This window comes from Prionailurus viverrinus, chromosome D1 (genome assembly GCF_022837055.1).
Source record: "Prionailurus viverrinus isolate Anna chromosome D1, UM_Priviv_1.0, whole genome shotgun sequence".
Lineage (NCBI taxonomy): Eukaryota > Metazoa > Chordata > Mammalia > Carnivora > Felidae > Prionailurus > Prionailurus viverrinus.
The window spans coordinates 63,659,259-63,679,625 of NC_062570.1; the positions used below are offsets into that span (position 1 = coordinate 63,659,259).

Consider the following 20,367-nt stretch of genomic DNA (forward strand, 5'->3'; position numbering starts at 1 on the left):
GCTGCATCCTACAAAGGTGTAGGAGGGGGCAATATTCACACAGTTATGGGATGGTGGCTTAAATGTCAGAGGAAGGCCTACTCCCTTGAGTCTGGGTGGGGCAGAGTCCATCTTATCTATCTCTCTTCCCTCTCTCCACCTCCAAGAGCTAGGGGAACTGGATGCTTTGGCAGAGTGCAAGGCCCAGATGCACCTACTGCCCACACCTCCTGAACCCCAGAGCTGCGGACTGAGTGCCGGCCCCCGGGCCTGGCTGTTGCACCGCAAGAGTCGCGCTCTCTTGAGCGCGCTACAGCAGAGTCTACCCGCTTGGGTTCCTGCGGCTCGAGGAGGTTCCAGGCGCACGGAAAGGCGGCTGCGGCAGCGCCTAGTGCAGGCCAAGAGGAGGCTGGAGTCACTGCAGGCTCTGCTCATGGACACCGCCCGCCCGGAAGAGTCTGGCGCCGGGTGGGTGGTGCCGCGGCAGCGGCCTCTGCAGGCCTTCCTCCAGACCGAGGTGCTGGAACTGAGCCAGCTGGCGCGCACGGTGCTATGCGACCTTGATTGCCTGTTGCAGCAGCTGAAAGGCGCGCCCCCGTGCGCCTCCCGGCGCTGTGCCGCGGTGGCCCACGCTCTCTGGACTGGCCGCCTACCCCCGCCTTGGCGTCCCTATGCGCTTGCCGGCCCGCAGCCGCCCTGGCATTGGCTGCGACAGCTGTCCCGCCGTGGGCAGCTGTTGGTTCGCTACCTGGGGGTGGACGCCCAAGTACCAGGGCGCATCTTTCACCTATCAGCCTTTTGCCACCCGCGCCGCCTGCTGCTGTCACTGCGCTCGGAGGCTACCTTTGCTACGGGCGCCCTGCACCAGCGTGTGCCCAGCTCGAATCTCCCTGAATGCCAAGGCCCTGGCTTCAGTGGGTTCCCATATAAACGTCAGGAGCTGAACAGCAACCCTTTGCACCTCCAGGTATATTCATGCCATCCCTCCGTTTACACTTCCGCCCCCTCAAATCCTTGATTACATCGTGCAATTACCCCATCTTGCCTCTTTGTGATCTTTCCCCTTCAGTAGGCCCATCTGCTCGGATACCCCGCACCCCCAGGACCCCTCCTAGCCTTGCCTGATAAGCTTCTTGCGCCCCCAGGTGGTGAACAGCCCAAATCCTACAGTTCCAGAGATGGGGCTGCTGCTGATTGGGCTACAGCTCCGGAACGCTGAGTGGGACCCATTAGCAGGGGCCCTGCAGGACAGCACCTCCAGCCAGCCCTGCCCTCTGCCTCCGGTCAGCGTCTGCGTCCAGGCTCGGGGCGCCAATGACCTGACACCCCCAGCCGGTCTGGCTGTGTATTCCTGCCCTGTGTACATGGAAGGCCCCCTAGGCATTGTTAGGCTGCACAGCAGGAACATCCTGATGTACCTGCCCCTGCCCACGAAGCTCAGCCCCGCCACCTGTGACCAACTGAGAGTCCATGTGTGCAGCCCACCCTTGCCATGAGCCCTCAACCAAAATAAAGTTGGGGTGATTCGATTAAAGGTTTCTGAGATTTAGTAGTGCAAGGTGGTGTGCACACGGAAAATTGACACGCTAAGGGGAAACCCCAGTGTGCACAACTGAGAGGGGGGTGTGGGTATCCCGTGGGAAGATGGGCCTAGTGTTGGTCATGTATCCAAGGCTCTAGGCAGATGGGGATGGCTAATGCACAGGATCCTGAATCCTTGCCCAGCTTTCTACTGTGGTCTCAGTACTTGTGCTAAATCCACAAGGGGTGGAGATATATATATATATCTCCACATATACATACATACATACACACATTTTTTTTCACAAGGGATATTTTTATAGAGAACCTTAGAACTGAAAAATTATTTTTTAGAGCCTTGGTTGTATTACTGAGAATGCCTCAGTCTGGCCCTACCAGTCATCCTCTCCCCTGGGATGGATTCTCCCAGTGAGTCATACACATAAAAAACAAAAGCCAAATTAAGATACAAGGTTTTATGTGCATTCAACAATTACTTATTGAGCACTCCTCTGGATCACGTGCTCTTCCTGGCACTTATGAGGTTGTTCCAAAGCAGGAAGACAGAGAAGGAAAAGGTCAACATATGGATAAGTTAAATTTGATGATTTCTATGTGTTATAAAGACAATAAAGGAGGCTGACGTGTTAGAGCACGACTAGAGGGAAGCAGTTAGTATAACTTGGGTGGTCAGGGGATGCTTCCTAAACATTAGAAAGGGAGCTACTTGAAGATCTAGGAGGAGAGTTTCTGGATAGAGCCCTCAGTAGGTGCAAAGGTCTTGAGGCAGGACAGAACATGTAGCTGGAGTGTGGTGAATGAGGGGCAGGGTGATACAAAATGATGGAAAAGTATAGAAAGGGGTAGGCCACATGCAGCCTTTTTGTGATAATGATCTTATATTTTATTTTAAAAAGCATGAGGAATCTAGTAGAGAGTATTAGGTATGAGAGGACATGATCTAATTTGGATTTTGAAAAGATAACTCTGGCTATTCTGTGGTGGATGGATAGAAGAAATTCCAGAGTAACAAGGAGGAATATTTATTTGGAGGCTTGAAGTAATTCTAGTGGAAGATGATGGAGTTTGGATTAGAGTCCCAACAGCGGAGATGGAGAATTGATAGATTTAGGTAATATTCAGGAGGCAAAGCCATAGGATTTGCTGATGGGCTGGATGTGAAGAGTGAAGGAAGAGGACAAGTTTAGGATGACTCTGAGATTTAGGTTTGAACAACTGAGTGGATCATGGTGTCATTAATTGAGATGGGAAATTGGCTGGGGGGTAGGGAATCAAGAGTTCTGCTTTAATATGCTCAAACTTTGATATGCTTATTAACTGATTGCATGCTATCCCAGGACAAACTTCTCTGATAAAAGCTAGGTTAGTTGTACAGCTGAGCTAAAGACCTACATGGGCTCCTCTCCTTGCCCCTGAGCACCAAAACTCAGTAGGTGCAACCTACTTCCCTCTCTGTATGGCTAGGTATGAGCTATGTGGTGGGAAGTAATGCAAATGGCAGTGTCTACTGAGCATTGGTACACAACCTCTTCCAGTCACACCTTCACCAGTGACTGTGATGCAACTGATGTCCTTTAACAAAAGGCTGAGCAGAGGAGCAAAAATTCCACTTTCCTCAGAAACCCTTTCCTTTTCTTTTCCACAGTCAACCAGACGCATGGCTATTCCTTTGGGAGAGGAGATTGGCAGAGTGTTAAAGAGGTCCTTTTGGATAAATGAACCCTGTGCTCTATCCATATATACCATCGCTACTATCTATTCTCCAGTGGGAGCAGGGAGCAACGATCTAAAATTGGTTAGCACAGAACATTTCCTACAAAACCATGCCATTCTCTAGACTGAAATTCAATCTTTTTCTCTTTTATGTAGGATTTTCTCCTTTTTTTTATTTTTGCAATTTCAGCTTTACTGAGGTATAATCAACAGAAATTTATTCCTGAATTATGTCCAGCCAAGTTATTAAACTTAGTCAATTAGAGATTATAAAATAAGTACCATATTACTGCATTGCTCAAATACAATGACTGCTATGTAAAAATGTCCCAGATTTAACAATTCCACTATTGAAATTGTCGACCAGATAAATTAAAACCCCACTAGGAAATCAAAAGTCCCAAACAATGAAAGTAAGGAAGACAGATGACAGAAGGGAGAAACAGGTCCCATCCTGTCCTGACAGATGGGGGTAGATAAAGTAGAGACAAAATCAACCTCATCTGGGACTTTGGGATGAAGGAGTAAACTGAGGTACTGAGGGCAAGGAAGCATTTGCCCTTTTTTCTACTGAGACTTTAGAAGGAAACTACTCTGCATTATGGACCTACCATGGCCCCAAGAGCATGAAGAGGGCAGAATGGCATGGCCAGGAATAAGTGTCCTTTGACCCCTCTCTGGTATGGATACTGAACAGAGACCGTTTGGGCTGGATGGAATAGGAGGCAGAGAAATCACTGGGGTCTGCAGCACTAAAGAGGAGGCCAAAGTGGCAGGGAGGGGCACAAGGCCCTGAGAGCAGAGACCACCAATTCATCAGCTTTAGAAGGAGATGTTGGCAGAATGCCTATGTGTGGGGCAGGGCAAGCCATACCCAGAAGATTCCAGCTTGAGCACATCCAAGAACCATTATTAAGCCAGGGGACTCCTTCCTTCTAATACCAAAATGCCACATAAGCCCTCCCTTCTATACCCAGATGCCACTTTGGAGAGGAGCAAAGGTAGAAAAAAAAATGAAACCCGAAGAGACTGAATTTATTTCTAGACTCTACTACTATCCAGTGGAGTGGAGGAGGGAGTGAGGCTTGTGGGGAAAACCAGACCAGTAACTAAGAAAGGAGCTAAATTTTATTTACATATCCCAATTTGTAAGGAAATTTGTGATTCTGTTCTGTATTCACTGTATACACTAATAATCCGAAGACCAATACTTTCATGGACTACTGCTCTGTAACTCACCTGAAACTCACTTATTTTTGTAGCTTTTCAGTCTAATTTGAAATCCTTATTCAGAAATAGGATAAATAGAGGGAAATGTCTGAAATGGGGGGGAAAAAGTACCAGTTTTACCCACTAATGTCTAAGAAGCTCTGGTATCTATAAGATAGGTACTATTATTATTCCATGTTACAGATGAGAAAACAGACACAGATTCAGTAAATTATCCAAGGTCACAAAGTCAGAAAATGGTAGAGCCAGTTTATGAATCTAGACATTTGTCCTCAGAATTCATTCTCCTTACAGCTTTCCATTGCCTCTACCATACCAAATGTCGGGGGTGGGGGGAGTGGAAAATAAGCATTCTCATGCACTGTTGGTAGATGGTTATCCTGGTGTAGTTATTCTGGGGAGCAATCTAGCAGCACTTGGTGAAATTAAATATACTATATGCTAAGGGAAACAAAAGCAAAAATAAACTATTGGGACTACATCAAAATAAAAAACTTCGGGGTGCCTGGGTGGCTCAGTCAGTTGGGCGTCCAACTTCAGCTCAGGTCATGATCTCATGGTCCGTGAGCTCGAGCCCCGCATCGGGCTCCGAGCTGTCAGTTTGGAGCCTGGAGCCTGCTTTGGATTCTGTGTCTCCCTCTCTCTCTGCCCCTCCCCCACTCACACTCTGTCTCTATCAAAAAATGAATAAACGTTAAAAAAATAAAATAAAAAACTTCTGCACAGCGAAGTAAACAATCAACAAAACTAAAAGGCAGCCTACAGAATGGGAGAAGATATTTGCAAATGATATATCTGATAAAGAGTTAGTATTCAAAATATATAAAGAACTTATAGCATTCAACACGCCCCCACCAAATAGTCTAATTTCTCCAAAGAAGACATTTCTCCAAAAAAGACAGTCAGATGGCTAACACACATACATGAAAAGATGGTCATCATCACTTATCAGGGAAATGCAAATCAAAATTACAGTAAGATATCCCTCACACCAATCAGAATGGCTAAAATCAATAACACAAGAAAAAAGTCTTGGCGAGGATATGGAGAAAAAGGAATCCTATTGTACTGTTGGTGGGAATGCAAACTGGTCTAGCCACTATGGAAACACAGTATGGAGATTTCACAGAAAGTTAAAAATACAACTATCCTACCATCCAGCAACTGCACTATTAGGTATTCACTCAAAGAATACAAAAACACTAATTCAATGGGATATATGCACCCTGATGTTTACAGCAACATTATCTACAATAGCCAAATTATGGAAGCAGCCCAAGTGCTTATTGATTAATGAATGGATAAAAAAGAGGTGGTACATATATACAATGGAATATTACTCAGTCATAAAAAGAATGAAATCTTATCATTTGCAACAACATGGATGGATCCAGAGGGTATAATGCTAAGCAAAATAAGAGAAAGACAAATACCATATGATTTCACTCATATGTGAAATTAAAAAAAAAAAAAAAACAAGCAAAGGGAAAAAAAAAGAGACAAACCAAGAAACAGATTCTTAACTAAGAGAACTTTTTATATAGGTAACTCTGATAGAGGGGAAGTGGGTAGAGGTAAGGGTTAAATAGGTGATAAGGATAAAGGAGTGCACTTGTGACGAACAATGGGTAATTAAAATAAAAACTTAAAATATATATTTACTATCTTCTAGCAATTCTGCTCCCAGGTTTATGTCTTAGTGGGTTACACACAAAGTGAGTGAGGACGTGTTCTCTCCTACTCTACTTTTTAAAAGAATTTGTGTTGGATTGACATTTCTTCCTTCCTTAAATCGTTGATAGAATTTGCCAGTAAAGCCATCTAGGCTTGGAGTTTTTAGTTTTGTTTTTGTGGGGGGAAGTCTTAAATTTTAAATTCAACTTTAGTAGATTTAAGGCTATCAGGTTTTTTATTACTGGATTTTGAGAGTTCTTTATATATTCTAGATACTAATCCTTTGTCAGATACATAGTTTGCAAATATTTTCTCCCAGTCTGTAGCATTCTCTTAACAGGATCTTTCACAGAGCAAAGATATTTAGCTTTGATGAAGTCCAATCTATCAATTTTCTTTCATGGATCATACTTTTGATGTCAAGTTTAAAACTCTTTGCCTCACCATAGATAGCAAAGATTTTCTCCTGTGTTTCTTTTCTAAAGTTCTTTTATTGTTTTATACTTTACATTTAAGTCCATGATCTATTTTCAGTTAATTTCTGTATAAGGTGTGAGACTAGATCAAGGTTCATTTTTTTGCCTATGGATGTCCAAGTTCTCCACCTCCATCTGTTGAAAAGGCTTTCTCCCACTTAGTTGCTTTTGCATCTTTGTCAAAAATCAGTTGGGCATAGTTGTGTGGGTCTATTTCTGGGTTTTCTATTCCATTCTACTGATTTATGTGTTTATCCCTCCCTCCACCAATACCACAATCTTGATTATTGTAGCTATATAGTAAGTCTTAAAATTGGGTAGACTGATTCCTTCTACTTTATTATTCTCTTTTCAAAACTGTCTACTTATTCTAGTTCCCTTGTCTTTCCATAAAAATTTTAGAATAATCTTGTCTGTGACTACATAAAATCACACTGGGATTTTGATAGGAATTGTGTTCCCCCCTCTGTGGTTTGCGTATGTACACAAATGATATCTTTACCATGTTATGTTTTGCAATCTGTGAACATGGTCAGTCTCTACATTTACTTAGATTTTTTACTTCTTTCATCAGCATTGTATAGTTTTTAGCATAAAAGTCCTATAAATGTATTTTAGGTTTACAACTAAATATTCAATTTCTCTGTGAGCAAGCGTAAATGGTACTTTCAATTTCAGTGTCTACATATTCACTTTTAGTGTACAAAACCATGGGTTTTTGGGGTTTTTTGTATGTTTATCCTATATCTTGTAACCTTCTTGAACTCATTTATTCTAGGAATCTTTTTGTAGATCCTTTAGAATTTTCTATATAGACAAATATGTCAACTGTAAAGAGGAACAGTTTGAGTCTTCTGTTCTGTATGCCTTTTATTTCCTTTTCTGTATTGCACTAGCTAGAACTTCTAGCACTAATATGAGTAAGTGGTGAATCCTTGCATTCCAGGTAAGTATTCCATTTTTTCACCATTAAGTGTAATGTTAATACAGATTTTTAAAAAAGAGATATCCCTGGGGTGCCTTGGTGGCTCAGTCAGTTAAGCATCCGACTCTTGATTTGGGCTCAGGTCATGATCTCACAGCTTGTAAGATTAAGCCCCACATCAGGCTCTGTGCTGATGGCGTGGAGCCTGCTTGGGCCTTTTCTTTCTCCATCTCTCTCTGCTCCTTCCCTATTCGTGTTCTCTCTTTCTTTCTCTCTCTCAAAATAAATAAACATTAAAAAAGAGAGAGAGATTTTCTGAAGTTGAGGAAATTCCCCTTTATTCCTAATTTTCTTAGTTTTTAACCTGAATGGGTGTTGAATTTTGTCAAATGCCTTTTCTGTATCAACTGATATAGTCCTGTGTTTTGTTTTGTTTTTCTCTTTAGCCTTTAAATATGGTGAATTACACTGATTTTCTACTATTGAACTAGCTTTTGTATTACTGGAATAAACTCCATTTGGCCATGGCATCTAATTCTTTTTTATATATTGCTGTATTCTATTTGCTATTATTTTGCTAAAGATTTTTGTGATTATGTTCATCAGGGATATTGGTCTGTAGTTTTCTTTGTTTATACAATCTCTTCCTGGTTTTAATATCAGAGTAATATGAGCTTCACAAACTGAATTGGGAAGTGTTCCTTTCAATTTTCTGAAAAAGATTGTGTAGAATTAGTGTTATTTCTTCTTTAAACACTTGATAGAATTCCCCAGTGAGACAATCTTGCCCTAAAATCCTTTTTCTTGGGAGTTTTAAAATAGTAAGTTTAATTTCCTTAACAGTTCATAGGGTTAAATTAGTTCATATTGCATGAGTTGTAATACTTTTTTTTGAGGAATTGTCCCATTTTAACTACACTGCCAAATGTATGTCTATACAGTTGTTTACAGTATTACTCTATCTTTATATAGTTATGTCTGCAAGGCCTATAGTAGTATTTGTTGTTTCACTCCTGATATTGGTAATTTGTGTTTCTCTTTGTTAGTCTTTTTAAAGGTTTGTAATTTTACTGATCTTTTCAAAGAAACAGGCCTTTGTTTCATTGGTTTGTTCCACTATTGTTTTTTTTTTTAATTTTTTAATGTTTTTCTTTATTTTTGAGAGAGAGACAGACAGAGCATGAGCAGGGGAGGGTTAGACAGAGAGGGAGACACAGAATCTGAAGCAGGCTCCAGGCTCCAAGCTGTAAGTGCAGAGCCCAATGAGGGGCTAAAACTCACAGACTGCCAAGATCATGACCTGAGCTGAAGTTGGATGCTCAACCTACTGAGCCACTAAGGTGCCCCAGTTCCACTGTTCTTCTATTTTCAATTTCTTGGATTTCTGCTCCTACCTATATTATTTCTTCTGTTTGCTTTGGGCTCATTTTACTCTTTTCCACCCCTGGATTATCAAGGTGGGAACCTTGATTATCTTTCTAATAATGTATGCTTTTAGTGCTAAAAATTTCCCTGTCAGCATTGCTTTAGCTATGTCCCACAAATTTGGATATATTTATTGTATTTCAATTTTCATTACATTCAATGTAATTTTTTATTTCCCTTGTGACTTCTCTTTGACCAATGGATTATTTGTAGGTACACTGTTTAGTTTCTGAATATTTGGAGATTTTCCTGTTACTGATTTCTAGTTTGATTTTGTTGTGGCCAGAGAACACTCATATATTATTTCAATTCTTCTTTTTTTTTAATTTTTAAAAATGTTTTTATTTATTTGTGGGGGGGGGGGCAGAGGCAGAGAGAGAGGGAGACACAAAATTCAAAGCAGGCTCCAGGCTCTGTGCTGTCAACACAGAGCTGGAAGCGGGGCTCAAATCCACAAACTGTGAGATCATGACATGAGCCCAAATCCGAGGTTTAACCGACGGGGCCACCCAGGCACTCTGATTTCAATTCTTCTAAATTTGTCAAAATTTACTTTATGGCCCAAGATAGAGCCTATGTATGTTCCATGAACACTTGAAAATGTGTATTTTCTTGGGTGGAATATTCTATAAATGTCAGTTAGATCCTATTGGTTCACAGTGTTAAGTCCTTCTGTATACTTGTAAGATTTTCTGTCTTGTTTTACCAGTTGTTGAAAGGGGTGTTGAAGTCTCCAACTGCATTGTGGTTTGGCCTAATTTCTTTTTTCTGCTATATCAGTTTTATGTCACATATTTTGTACAGTGTTGTTTGGTATATACACATTTACGATTGTTATGTCTTCTTGCTGCAGATTCATTTATCATTACATAATGTCCTTCCCTGTCTTTGCCAAATTTTCCTCTTAGGTCTACTCTATCTGATATTAACATAGCCACTCCTGGTTTAATTAATTTTTGCATGATAAATCATTTTCACCCTCTTACTTTCAATTTGCCTATACTGCAACATTAAAAAAATTTTTTTTAATATTCATTTACTATTGAGAGGCAGAGAGAGACAGAGTGTGAGTGGGGGAGGGGCAGGGAGAGAGGGAGACACAGAATCCGAAGCAGGCTCCAGGCTTTGAGCTGTCAGCACAGAGCCTGACACGGGGCTCAAACCCACAAACTGCAAGATCATGACCTGAGCCGAAGTAGGACGCTTAACAGACTGACCCACCCAGGCGCCCCCCCATACTGTAATCTTTAAATTGAGTTTCTCATAGACAAAGTAGTCATCTGCTCATCTCTGTTAATTGGTATGTTCAGTTCATTAACATAAAATGTAATTATTGCTATGTTAGGAAGTCAAGTTGCCATTTTTTTTCTTTTCTGATCGCTTCCCCCGATTTTTGCCTGTTTTCTTTTTTGTCCCTTCTACAGGTTAGAATTCTATTTTATCTATAGTGATTTTGAGTGTATATATTTGTATAGCTTCTCAGTTGTTGCTATATGTATTGCATTATAAACGCATTACTCAACATGGTCTACTGGTGTCATTTTACTAGTTCAAGAGAAGTATGGAAACCTCACCTCTCTTTATCCTTCCCCACTTATAATTATCTTAAATATTTCCCCTACATATATTTAGAACATCAGACAGCATTATAACTTTTGCTTCAACCATTAAACACAATTCAGAGAACTGAATTGTGAAAGCTAGTTCAATTTGCACATATTTTGTTCACATGCTCTTTCCTCTTTCTTTATGTTCCAAGATTTATCATTTCCTTTCCACTTGAATAACTCCTTTTAACCATTATTTTAGGGTAGGTTGCTGGTGACAAATTCTCTTAGTTTTCCTTCATCTGAGAATGTCCAAATTTCCCCTTTATTCCTGAAGAATATTTTCACTGGGTATACTATTCAGAGTTAACAGTTCTTTTCTTTCAAACCCTAAAAAATACTGTACCACTCCCTATGGCTTCCATGGTTGACAAGAAATCTATTGTCAATCAAATTGTTTTTCCCCCCTTAGGTAAGCTATCATTTTTCTTTTGCCACTTTCAATATTTTTATTATTTTTTTTTTAGTTTTCAGAAGTTTAATTTTTTTTTTTCACATTTATCCTGTTCAAGGTTCACTCTATTTCTTATCTCTGACCAAAGTTTGGGAAGTTTTCAGCTGTTTTTCATTAAGTGCTTTCTCGGCTCCTTCTGGGATTTTGATGACACAATATTAGACCTTTTGTTACAGTCCCACAGGTTCCTGAGGGCCTGTCCATTTCTCTCAGTCTATTTTCCCGGTTACTCAAATTGAGTAATTTGTATTGTCCTTTTCTTTTCGCTTTTAGTTATTTATACTTTTCAATTCTAGAATTTCCATTTGATTTCTGTCTCTGGGAAGATTCCTTATCTGTATATTCATTGAGGCCATACTTTAGTTTCTTATACATATTTTCCTTTCATTCCTTGAATGCACTAATAACAGCTACTCTGAAGTATTTGACAGCTAAATCCAATATCTGTGTCCCCTGGAGTTAATTTCTATTGAGTGTCTTTTACCCTGAGTATAAATTACTGTTTATAATTTCATGTTTTTATAACAGGGTTATAATTTTCTGTTTATTTGTATGTCTGGTAATTTTGGTTAAAAGCTGGTTATTGTGGATAATATGCTGTAGTAAGTTTTCATTCTGTTATATTCTAAAAATTTGTTATTGGTATTGTTATAGCAGGCATTCTGGGGTGGGAGCAGGCCTAAATTGCAAATTTTTTATTTCCTGTGTTGTGTAACAGTAGATGTCTCTACTTATTTTTTAGCTTATAGCAGCAGCATGCTTTTTTTTTTTTTTTTTTTGTAAGCCTGGTCTAGAACATCTCACCTGCACATTTACAGTTTAGTCACTGGCCAAGGATCTAGGCAGAATTTGGCTCAGATTTTGGGGCTCACCTCCTCTACAGTCCTTTTGCTTCTGGGGTTTCCCTTTTAAATTTTCAGCCGCTCTCCACTACCGAACCCTGTCCTCTGACGCTTCAGTTGCCATCCAAGCTGGACATAAATTGAGGAATGTACTCAGTCAAAAAGCAAATTTGCACATCTCACACAGTGCACTTCTGTCATTCAGGGGTAGACTCTTCTCTGGACTCTGCCAGTTTTATGTGTTAGGTCCCCCCCCTAAGTCTCCTCTATATGCATGTGTATTTTAGCAGTCATGCAAAGGTTTGGGCAGAGTTTATGTTCATATTTTGGTTTCACCCCTCATGGCACTCTCTCACTTCCAGGATTTCTGCTCTTAAATTTCCAGCTGCTTTACCAGCCCTGAACTCTGTCCTCTGTCTATTTTGAGCCAGTATGGCTGTGGTTTTTTGCCTTTGGAACTGGTGGATGCTGTGGGGCTGGGAAAGACTTTCAGGCAAAGACCACAAAATCATAATTTTTATCCATTGCAGTTGAAGTATTTTAAGGGTAAATTCTCCTCTAGTTTTTGCCTGCTTTTCTTCACTTTTCAGTGTCTTCAAATAGTTGTTCTTTGGTTTATATTTTGTTCAGATTTTATAGTTGTTAATTTTGTTATATTTTATAGTGGAATAACCAGCCTGACAAATTAAGTTGAACTCTGGAAGCAGGACTCACACATATATATTTAAGAGAACACTTATAAGAAAATTCTTTACTCAATTTTTTTGTGGTCACAAGGATTTGCATAATCTAAATGTCCTTAACTAGGGAAATGGATATGTTAAATGTTCTAAACAGACACTCTGAAACACTAAACAGACATCAGAGGCAAATAAGCCTAGATCCTAGGGGTGCAGTACTGAATAAAACAGATCGAGTCCTTGCTGTCTTGGAACTTACATTCTAGTGTGAAGAAATATGCACTAATCATATAAACAAATAAATATGCAATTTAAAAGGTGATAAGTTCCTTGAAGAAAAACTAAATGTGGTATGGCAGTAGAGAGGGGGACTATAAAAACTGACTTTTCAACAGAGATTTGAATGAAGTGCCTAAGTGAGCCAGGTAGATATCATGGAAATAACATTCCACATAGATGCACAATGACTCGGAGGCAGGGAGGCATGCTGAGAATATTCAAGAAATAGCAAGATAGACGGTATTTCTGAAAAGGCATGAGTAAAGGGAGTGAATGTTAGATAACTGGAATCCAGAAAACACAGGGCCTCTTAGGAAACAGTAAGAATTCTGGACTATGTTATGAGTGAGATGAGAAGCCATTAGAGCATTTGAAGAGGAGGAAGAGTGAGTCAAAGGTACATATAGCAACATGCACAGCACCTAAAAGCACTGTGGTGAGAAAAGATTTATAGGAAAATATCATTTATGTTCACTCATGAGCATAGCTGCAAAAGTCCTAGACAAAATATTACCAAAATGATTTTAGCAATGTATAAAGAGAATAATAATCAACTAAGGTGATTTTATTCTAAAAATTCAAGGTTGATTTCACACATGAAAATGAATCTATTACTTGCTACACTGAACAAAATTAAATATATATATATGATCATCTCAATTCAGCAGTATTTGACAAAATTCAAAGTCCAATTCATGATAAAAATAATAGCAAACAGAAAAGCACATCATTAATCTGATAACCACTAATCAGAACCTCAATGCAAATATCATACCCAATGATGAAATACTGAAAGCTTTTCTTTCAAGTTTAAGAATGAGATAAGGACTTCCACCAACATCACTTCTCCTGAACATAGTAAGAGACCTTCTGGGTTGTTCACAGCATTATTTGCAGGGACCACAAGCTGGATGTTAGGCAGTTCACCAACCTTGTTTGTCTTCCCCCTGAGCACACAATAGGAGTACACTTTCTCACCGACTACAGAGTTCTACATGGAGAACTCTACAAGGAGACTTGTTTTGGCCAATTACATAGGGGCAAAAAGGGCTGAAACTTTGGGTGCCAGGGAGTGATTTCCCTCGTTCCCTTTTCTTTCCTAGTGATTTTGGAAGCGTGCATTGCATTAGCTAGGGTTCCTGAGTGACTATGAACAGTCCCTGCCTCTAGCAATAGTAAGAAATTATCTTCTGTGGCGTTAAGACATTAACATTCTGGATTTTAATTTCCTGCAGCATGGCACAGCCCATTCTGATTGATATACAACTCAAATTTACCTAAACAATTGAATTAATCAATCATGGTTTACAATCGTAATTTACTTACAGAACAGGATACTTCTATAGTAATAACAGTGAATGAAATTCATTTGTACTCAACAACATGGATGAGTCCCATAAACTTAATGTTGAGTGAAAAAGCCAGACACATCAAAATACGTACTATTTAGGTGTACACACTTTAAAAAGGGTCTGAGCACCCAATTCCACCATGGGAGAAGGCCCCCACACCAATAAACAATTCTCTGAGACACCAGCAGGGTGTTCTACAACTCATCTTAATTCTGACACTAACTGTCCTGAGACAGCATTAGATTCCACAGGCTCAGCGCTCAGTCCTACATGACTGCTCTCCTCCCACACTTCAAATGCTAGTCCCAAGTCCAAGTTGTCACAGAACTTGGAAAAAGTTTATTTACATTTGCCGGCTTATTATAAAAGGACATAGTAAAGAATACAGCTGACCATCCAGGTGGAAAAGATGCACAGGGCAACCCCTCAATCCTAGGTGATTTGGGGGCATTCCAAAAGTCATCTCATTAACCTAACAAAAGACCGGTTCCAGCTCTCATCACTTAGGAAACCCCAAGGGTTTTAGAAGCTCTGTGCTAGAAATGGGAGGACCAAATATGTATTCTTTATTATAAATCACAATATCACAATGCTTAACCAGTAAGACCACAAAGGAATGCAAGGAAATTGTCACGAGAGTCAGGACGGTGGTAACTTTGTACGGCTGAGAGAAACAAGTGGTTGATGTTTGGGAGGTAGCATAAAAGGTTTTTGGGTGCGGAGGCTTTCTCAATTTGGATGGTGGTTGCAATGGGGGTGGCCTATGATAAAACCATGGGTCAAACATTTTGGTTTCATTTACTTTTCCATATGGGTATGTGTTTTGCTTACTTTTCCAATGTGTTCAACTAAGAATAATTTTAAAAAAGATCAATAGTTGCTGTAACAACAAACCCTCAAGTGTGTAATGGTTCATCTATAAAGAAAATGACTTCTCACTCAGGTGAAGTCCCAAACAGGTGGCTCTCCTCCAAGTGTTGTTCAGGGATCTATGTTCCCTCCATCTTTTGGCTCCATCATGTTTGACATGTACCTTTCAAGGTCATATGGGCAAATGCATCAAGTTGGCCAAAGTGGATTGACATGGGGACTAATGTGTAGCAAAATATAAGGACCCAAATATGCAAGTAGCATACCTTAGTTCCACTACCACCCAACTGGCCAAATTCAATCACGTAGCCACACGAAAGTATAAGGGGAGCTGGAAAACAGAGTCCAGCTAATTTCCCAGGAAGAAGAAAATGGGTGTGAGGAACAGCTGCCAAGTCCCTGCCACAACATATATACACCAAACCATGCACGTTGCTAATATACGTATCTAGGGACACACAACAAACATATTGTGGGAGTGAGGAAAAAAGAGCAAATAAGTAATAAAGGAAACAAATAACAGGAGAGAGGGCTTTCATGGGCCAATCCTAAAACAGGGCCACAAATTTAGGAGGAATAACTCAATTCCCAGCATCAACCTATGTGGCAACAAAAAAAACACAAAAAAAGTCCAGCAGCCATGGTGCCAGCAGTGCCATCCTAACCAGACTCTCTGAAGTGTGACTTAGGTTTTGCAGTTGGTCCGTGTTTGTTTTCTAAGCCTCACTCCCTGGACTTCTCACAAGTTCTGTGAATTACCTAACTGATATCCTCCCAGTACATTTTTTTCTTAACCACACTTTCTTATAGTGTCACAGAGTAAGTTGTATTTTGCCTGTTGAACCTCTGTCCCATGTTGAACTTGAGCCATTACAGTGGGAATCCTTGGCCTCAAGGGGAATGCTGCTGCAGAAAGCCCAACATCTAGACAAACCTGCTCTCCAGCAGCAACAGCCAAGCAGCAGGAAGATGCCCCTTGCCTCCCAAACCTCAGATGAGCGCATCTAATTGGTGGAACATAGTTTTTACTCAGAACCCCAGCTCCAGGGATTTTAATTTCTCCAGGTAGCAAAGAATTTGAAGCAACCAAGTGAATGGATACGTTTACTCTGGTGGATGTATACCCTGAACACTCCACGGTGACCCACGGCTGACAGAAGCAACAAAGTATGCATAAGAGCAGCTAGTGGAGTGTATCCCTTATTTACCTATTTTCTTAGGGCTCCTGGCCTCTACAGACCTCCCTCCACCCCCCACTCCCCACCCCCTTACACACACTCTTTGTGTTGCTGCAGCTGGGAGTCTGCAAACTCTATTTCCCAGAATCTACTGCCAGCTGGTTCCATTAGTTCCCGTCAATGGGATGTCCTAAAGGGAACCTGACAGTGAGAGGGGAGGAAGGCCCTTTGTCCCTGTTTTCCAGCTGCTGTCTCATTACTTCAGCTGCAGGCAGCTGGCTCCAGCTATTGGCTGCTTCTGCACTCAGCAGCAGCTTTGCCGCATTTGTCAGATTGTAGAAGCAGACAGGCAGTCACTCCCTTCCTCAGAGGTCCAAGCACTAGGTATGTAGAAGGAGCTTCCCCCACAAAGATGTGAGTATCAGTCAAAAGGGGGTCTTTCTCTGAGCTCCTAATTTCTGGTGATTACACCACTTCTTCCTGTTTGTTTTCCCAGGACTTGGGATGCTCTCGGAATTCTCCAGTTAATTTTTGAATTACATCAGCAACTTCGACCTATTCTTTCATCCTTCCAACACTTGGAATCAATTCTCAATAAATGCCCTTTACTTGAAATGCTTTGCATTTTCCCGACAGGGCTCCGATTGATACGTGAATGGATACTAAAAACAGAGCTGAGGGAGGGAGGGAAAGTAAGAATACATTGTCAGTAATACTCTATATAAATAAAGCAGTTCACGTTTTCTTTTTTTTTTTTTTAATTTTTTTAACGTTTTTTTAATTTATTTTTGAGACAGAGAGAGACAGAGCATGAGTGGGGGAGGGTAAGAGAGAAAGAGGGAGACACAGAATCCGAAACAGGCTCCAGGCTCTGCACTGTCAGCACAGAGCCCGACGCAGGGCTCGAACTCACGGACCGTGAGATCATGACCTGAGCCGAAGTTGGACGCTCAACCGACTGAGCCACCCAGGCGCCCCGCAGTTCACGTTTTCTAAGAATATGTACGTAAGAAAGAGGATGTTAAATGAGTTTTTCAGTCGTCTAAGACCTTTGGATAATACACCAAGACTGAAGACCATAGGTAATAGGCACTGACACATTCTAAATAAAGATGCTGGATACATCCACATAGGATTTATTCTAAGAAAATAAAGCTGATCCAGAGACCATCAAACTTTCTGCTGTATATGAAGTGAGAAATGAAAGATGCATTGATGGGAATTTTTTTAGGAATAGAGAACTTTTCCCCCCCGAAAGGCATCCTAAATCAAGTGAGGAGGGCTCTAATAGAACCATTTATAGTAGTTCTGTGTCTCCACGAGAGGGACAAGCTTTACATTCATTCAGAGTACATTCTCGAGCTAGAGGCTTGCCGCACTCAGGAACTTAATAGAGCCATCTGTATATGGCCACTGAGGTGGGGCCTGGGGCAGAGGCCTCTTGGGAGTTAATACAACCTGAATCACTTATGAGGGTTTGCAGCCATATGCATATAGAGATTGGTGCTTCTCACATGGAGCAGTCAGGCTGGCTGAGGCAAGCAAGGGGAGAGGGGTCAGCTGCTGACTGCGCTGCACTGCCAGTGTTGGTGGGAAAAGTATGCATGAGTTTCTGGTGGGCTCCCTGAAAGGGAACTAATCTTTTTTTTTTTTTTTTTTTTTTTTTCAACGTTTATTTATTTTTGGGACAGAGAGAGACAGAGCATGAACGGGCGAGGGGCAGAGAGAGAGGGAGACACAGAATCGGAAACAGGCTCCAGGCTCTGAGCCATCAGCCCAGAGCCCGACGCGGGGCTCGAACTCACGGACCGCGAGATCGTGACCTGGCTGAAGTCGGACGCTTAACCGACTGCGCCACCCAGGTGCCCCTGAAAGGGAACTAATCTTGAAGTGTTTGTTGGAAACTGTCCCAGGTCCCCTCCCTCTGTGCCAGGGATAGGGATGTTAGCATTAGGAAGCTATGGATTCATGGACAGGGGCAGAAGCTGAAGAGCTGAGGGGGAGTATGGGCTGTGTATAATAAGCAGCAAAGTCAGCCAGTGCACAAGTCCCTACTGGGGGGCTCCAAAGAACCCCAATACCCCACATGAGAGCCAACATTTAAATAAGTGCCTGTCTTAGTAGAGCACACTGATGGTGTTTACCTTTTTCTCCTCTAGTGTGTCCTCGCCATCCCAATCCTAAGTGACAGAGGAGGCAACGAATGAAATAAAGACCATGCTTCCCCACCCCACTGGGCTGGAGGAAGAACTGCTTCAAACTGGGTAAGTTGCTAATAGATCACTGAGGTGTGGGAAGGAGTGTGGGAGACAAATATATTTTAAAATGTTAATATTTTAGGGGCACCTGACGGCTCGGTTGGTAGAGCATGTGACTCTTAATCTCAGGGTCGTGAGTTCAAGCTCCACACTGGGTATGAAGCCTACTTAATATAAAATTCAAAAAAATAAAGATAGAAAAGAAAATGTTAATATTTTAAATTGGCCTCAATTATGTTGTAGGGAATAATGAAACATATTTATACCAGAGTATTAATAACATAGAAGGACCCTTGAAGTAAAGCCAAAAAGGTAGGGGCTGTGGCAATCAACAAGACTCCCAAGAAGTGTAACAGTAAGTAGGGTGTCCCCGACTAATCAAGAACACATCATCTTGTAACCATTAGAATCAAGACACCAAGAGCAACAAAGACCTAAAACTTAACATCCTTGAATTCCTAAACCACTGACAGCAGCCATCTACCTTCAGGTTTCTAAGTATAGTAGAAGAAAAAAATCTAATTTGTTTAGGACATTCTTCAGTGGGATTTTTTTTTCTGGTCACAATCAAAATGCAACTGATAAAATGAGTATCTCAACTTCCTCACGTGGACGTTTTTTTCTCAATTAAGATTCAAAGTTATAGGATAGGTAGGAGTGTTGACTGGCATCTGGTAAGGTAATTACATGTTTGAAGCACCCTGAGGGAAACAAAAAAAGGTTTTGTGGTCAAGAGCAAGGTGGACAGGATGCCCAGAAAAGATATATTAGCCAGAGTATATAATACTAACTTCTGTAACCTTCCCAAAGCTCAGTAACTTAATGCAATAGAGGTTTATTTTTGTTGAAAAGTCCAATGTGGATGTTCTTGGTCAAGCAGATTTCCTCCAAGCAATTGACTCCACAGTCTTTAAAACATATGCTTCAAGCTCACCCAGGAAGGCAGAAGAGGGGATGGGAGAATGTGGAGAAGGCTCATCCACTCTTTAATTGCCTTAGTCTGGTAGTAAAGCATTACTCCTACTTACTTTCCATTGGCGGAGACAATAGCCCTGCCTTGATGCAAGGAGCTGGGAAACATAGTTAACTATGTGTCCATAAAAAGGACATTTTGGTGAGCATCTAGCCAGTTTCTTCCAAAGAAGAAACGGGGATTTGGTGTGAAGATCTGGAAGATGAAAATGAGCTCATCACAAAAAGTACTGTAAAAAGATAGAGCAGCATGTGTAAAGACCCAGCAGGAATGGCTTGGAATGCTAGAGGAATGAAAAGAAAGCTTGCATGGCTGGAGTCTTGTGAGGAAGGAGTGGGTTAAGATGCAGTTGGAGAGCAAGGCCTGAGCAAGATCACACAGGGCCTGGGAGCGAGTCTGTCTTTTGTTCTCAGAGCACTGAGAACCCATTGAAGGATTTTAAGCAGAGAAATGACAATATCTGATTTACATTTTAAAAACATCACTTGGCTGTGTGGGAAACAAATTGCTTTGGGGGCAGGAGTGATGGAATTAGACCAATAAGGCAATTGCTACAGTAGTTGAATATCCTAGAAACAGGTGGCCAGTCTGAGAAGTCATCTGGGAAGGAGGACCACCTGGGGATAAAAAAAACACTATTGTGGGTCTTTGTGAAAAGCTGTAAAGGGCTCTGTGCATTTATGTAAATGGCTGAGTGTTTGGAGCTAAGTTGTGTCTCTGCCAAGATCATGTTGTTTCCTTTGGAACCGTGTTCCGTAGGACTGTGTTACAGGAACAAGAGCTGGAGCACACCAAAAACTGCAGCAGCAAGAAACCTCTCAAAGGCATGCTGAACAAGCACAAGGCACAGACTGCCATCCAAACCCAAGCTTATTCTTGTCTCTCACCACCCCTCCAAAGCATTTTCATT

The 20,367-nt window shown here is 41.2% G+C and overlaps 2 protein-coding genes across 6 annotated transcripts in view; one reads left to right on the forward strand and one right to left on the reverse strand.

The window, feature by feature from the left end:
* Positions 1-1,591, forward strand: part of DNHD1 (dynein heavy chain domain 1) — an 82,608-nt gene extending 81,017 nt beyond the window's left edge. For both annotated transcript variants that reach the window (XM_047877359.1, XM_047877360.1), the window contains exons 42-43: positions 147-946; positions 1,125-1,591. In XM_047877359.1, coding sequence (XP_047733315.1) covers positions 147-946; positions 1,125-1,475 — 1,151 coding nt within the window. In that variant the 3' untranslated portion in view covers positions 1,476-1,591. The remainder of the gene's footprint in view (positions 1-146; positions 947-1,124) is intronic.
* The window catches only part of RRP8 (ribosomal RNA processing 8), a 64,552-nt gene that overhangs the window by 34,676 nt on the left and 9,509 nt on the right, over positions 1-20,367 (reverse strand). For 2 of the 4 annotated variants that reach the window (XR_007156186.1, XR_007156189.1), the window contains one exon: positions 17,987-20,074. The exons of the other annotated variants lie outside the window; for them this stretch is intronic. The gene's annotated coding sequence lies outside the window, so the exon portion shown is untranslated. Of the gene's footprint in view, positions 1-17,986; positions 20,075-20,367 lie in introns of those variants that run through there. 4 annotated transcript variants of the gene reach the window in all.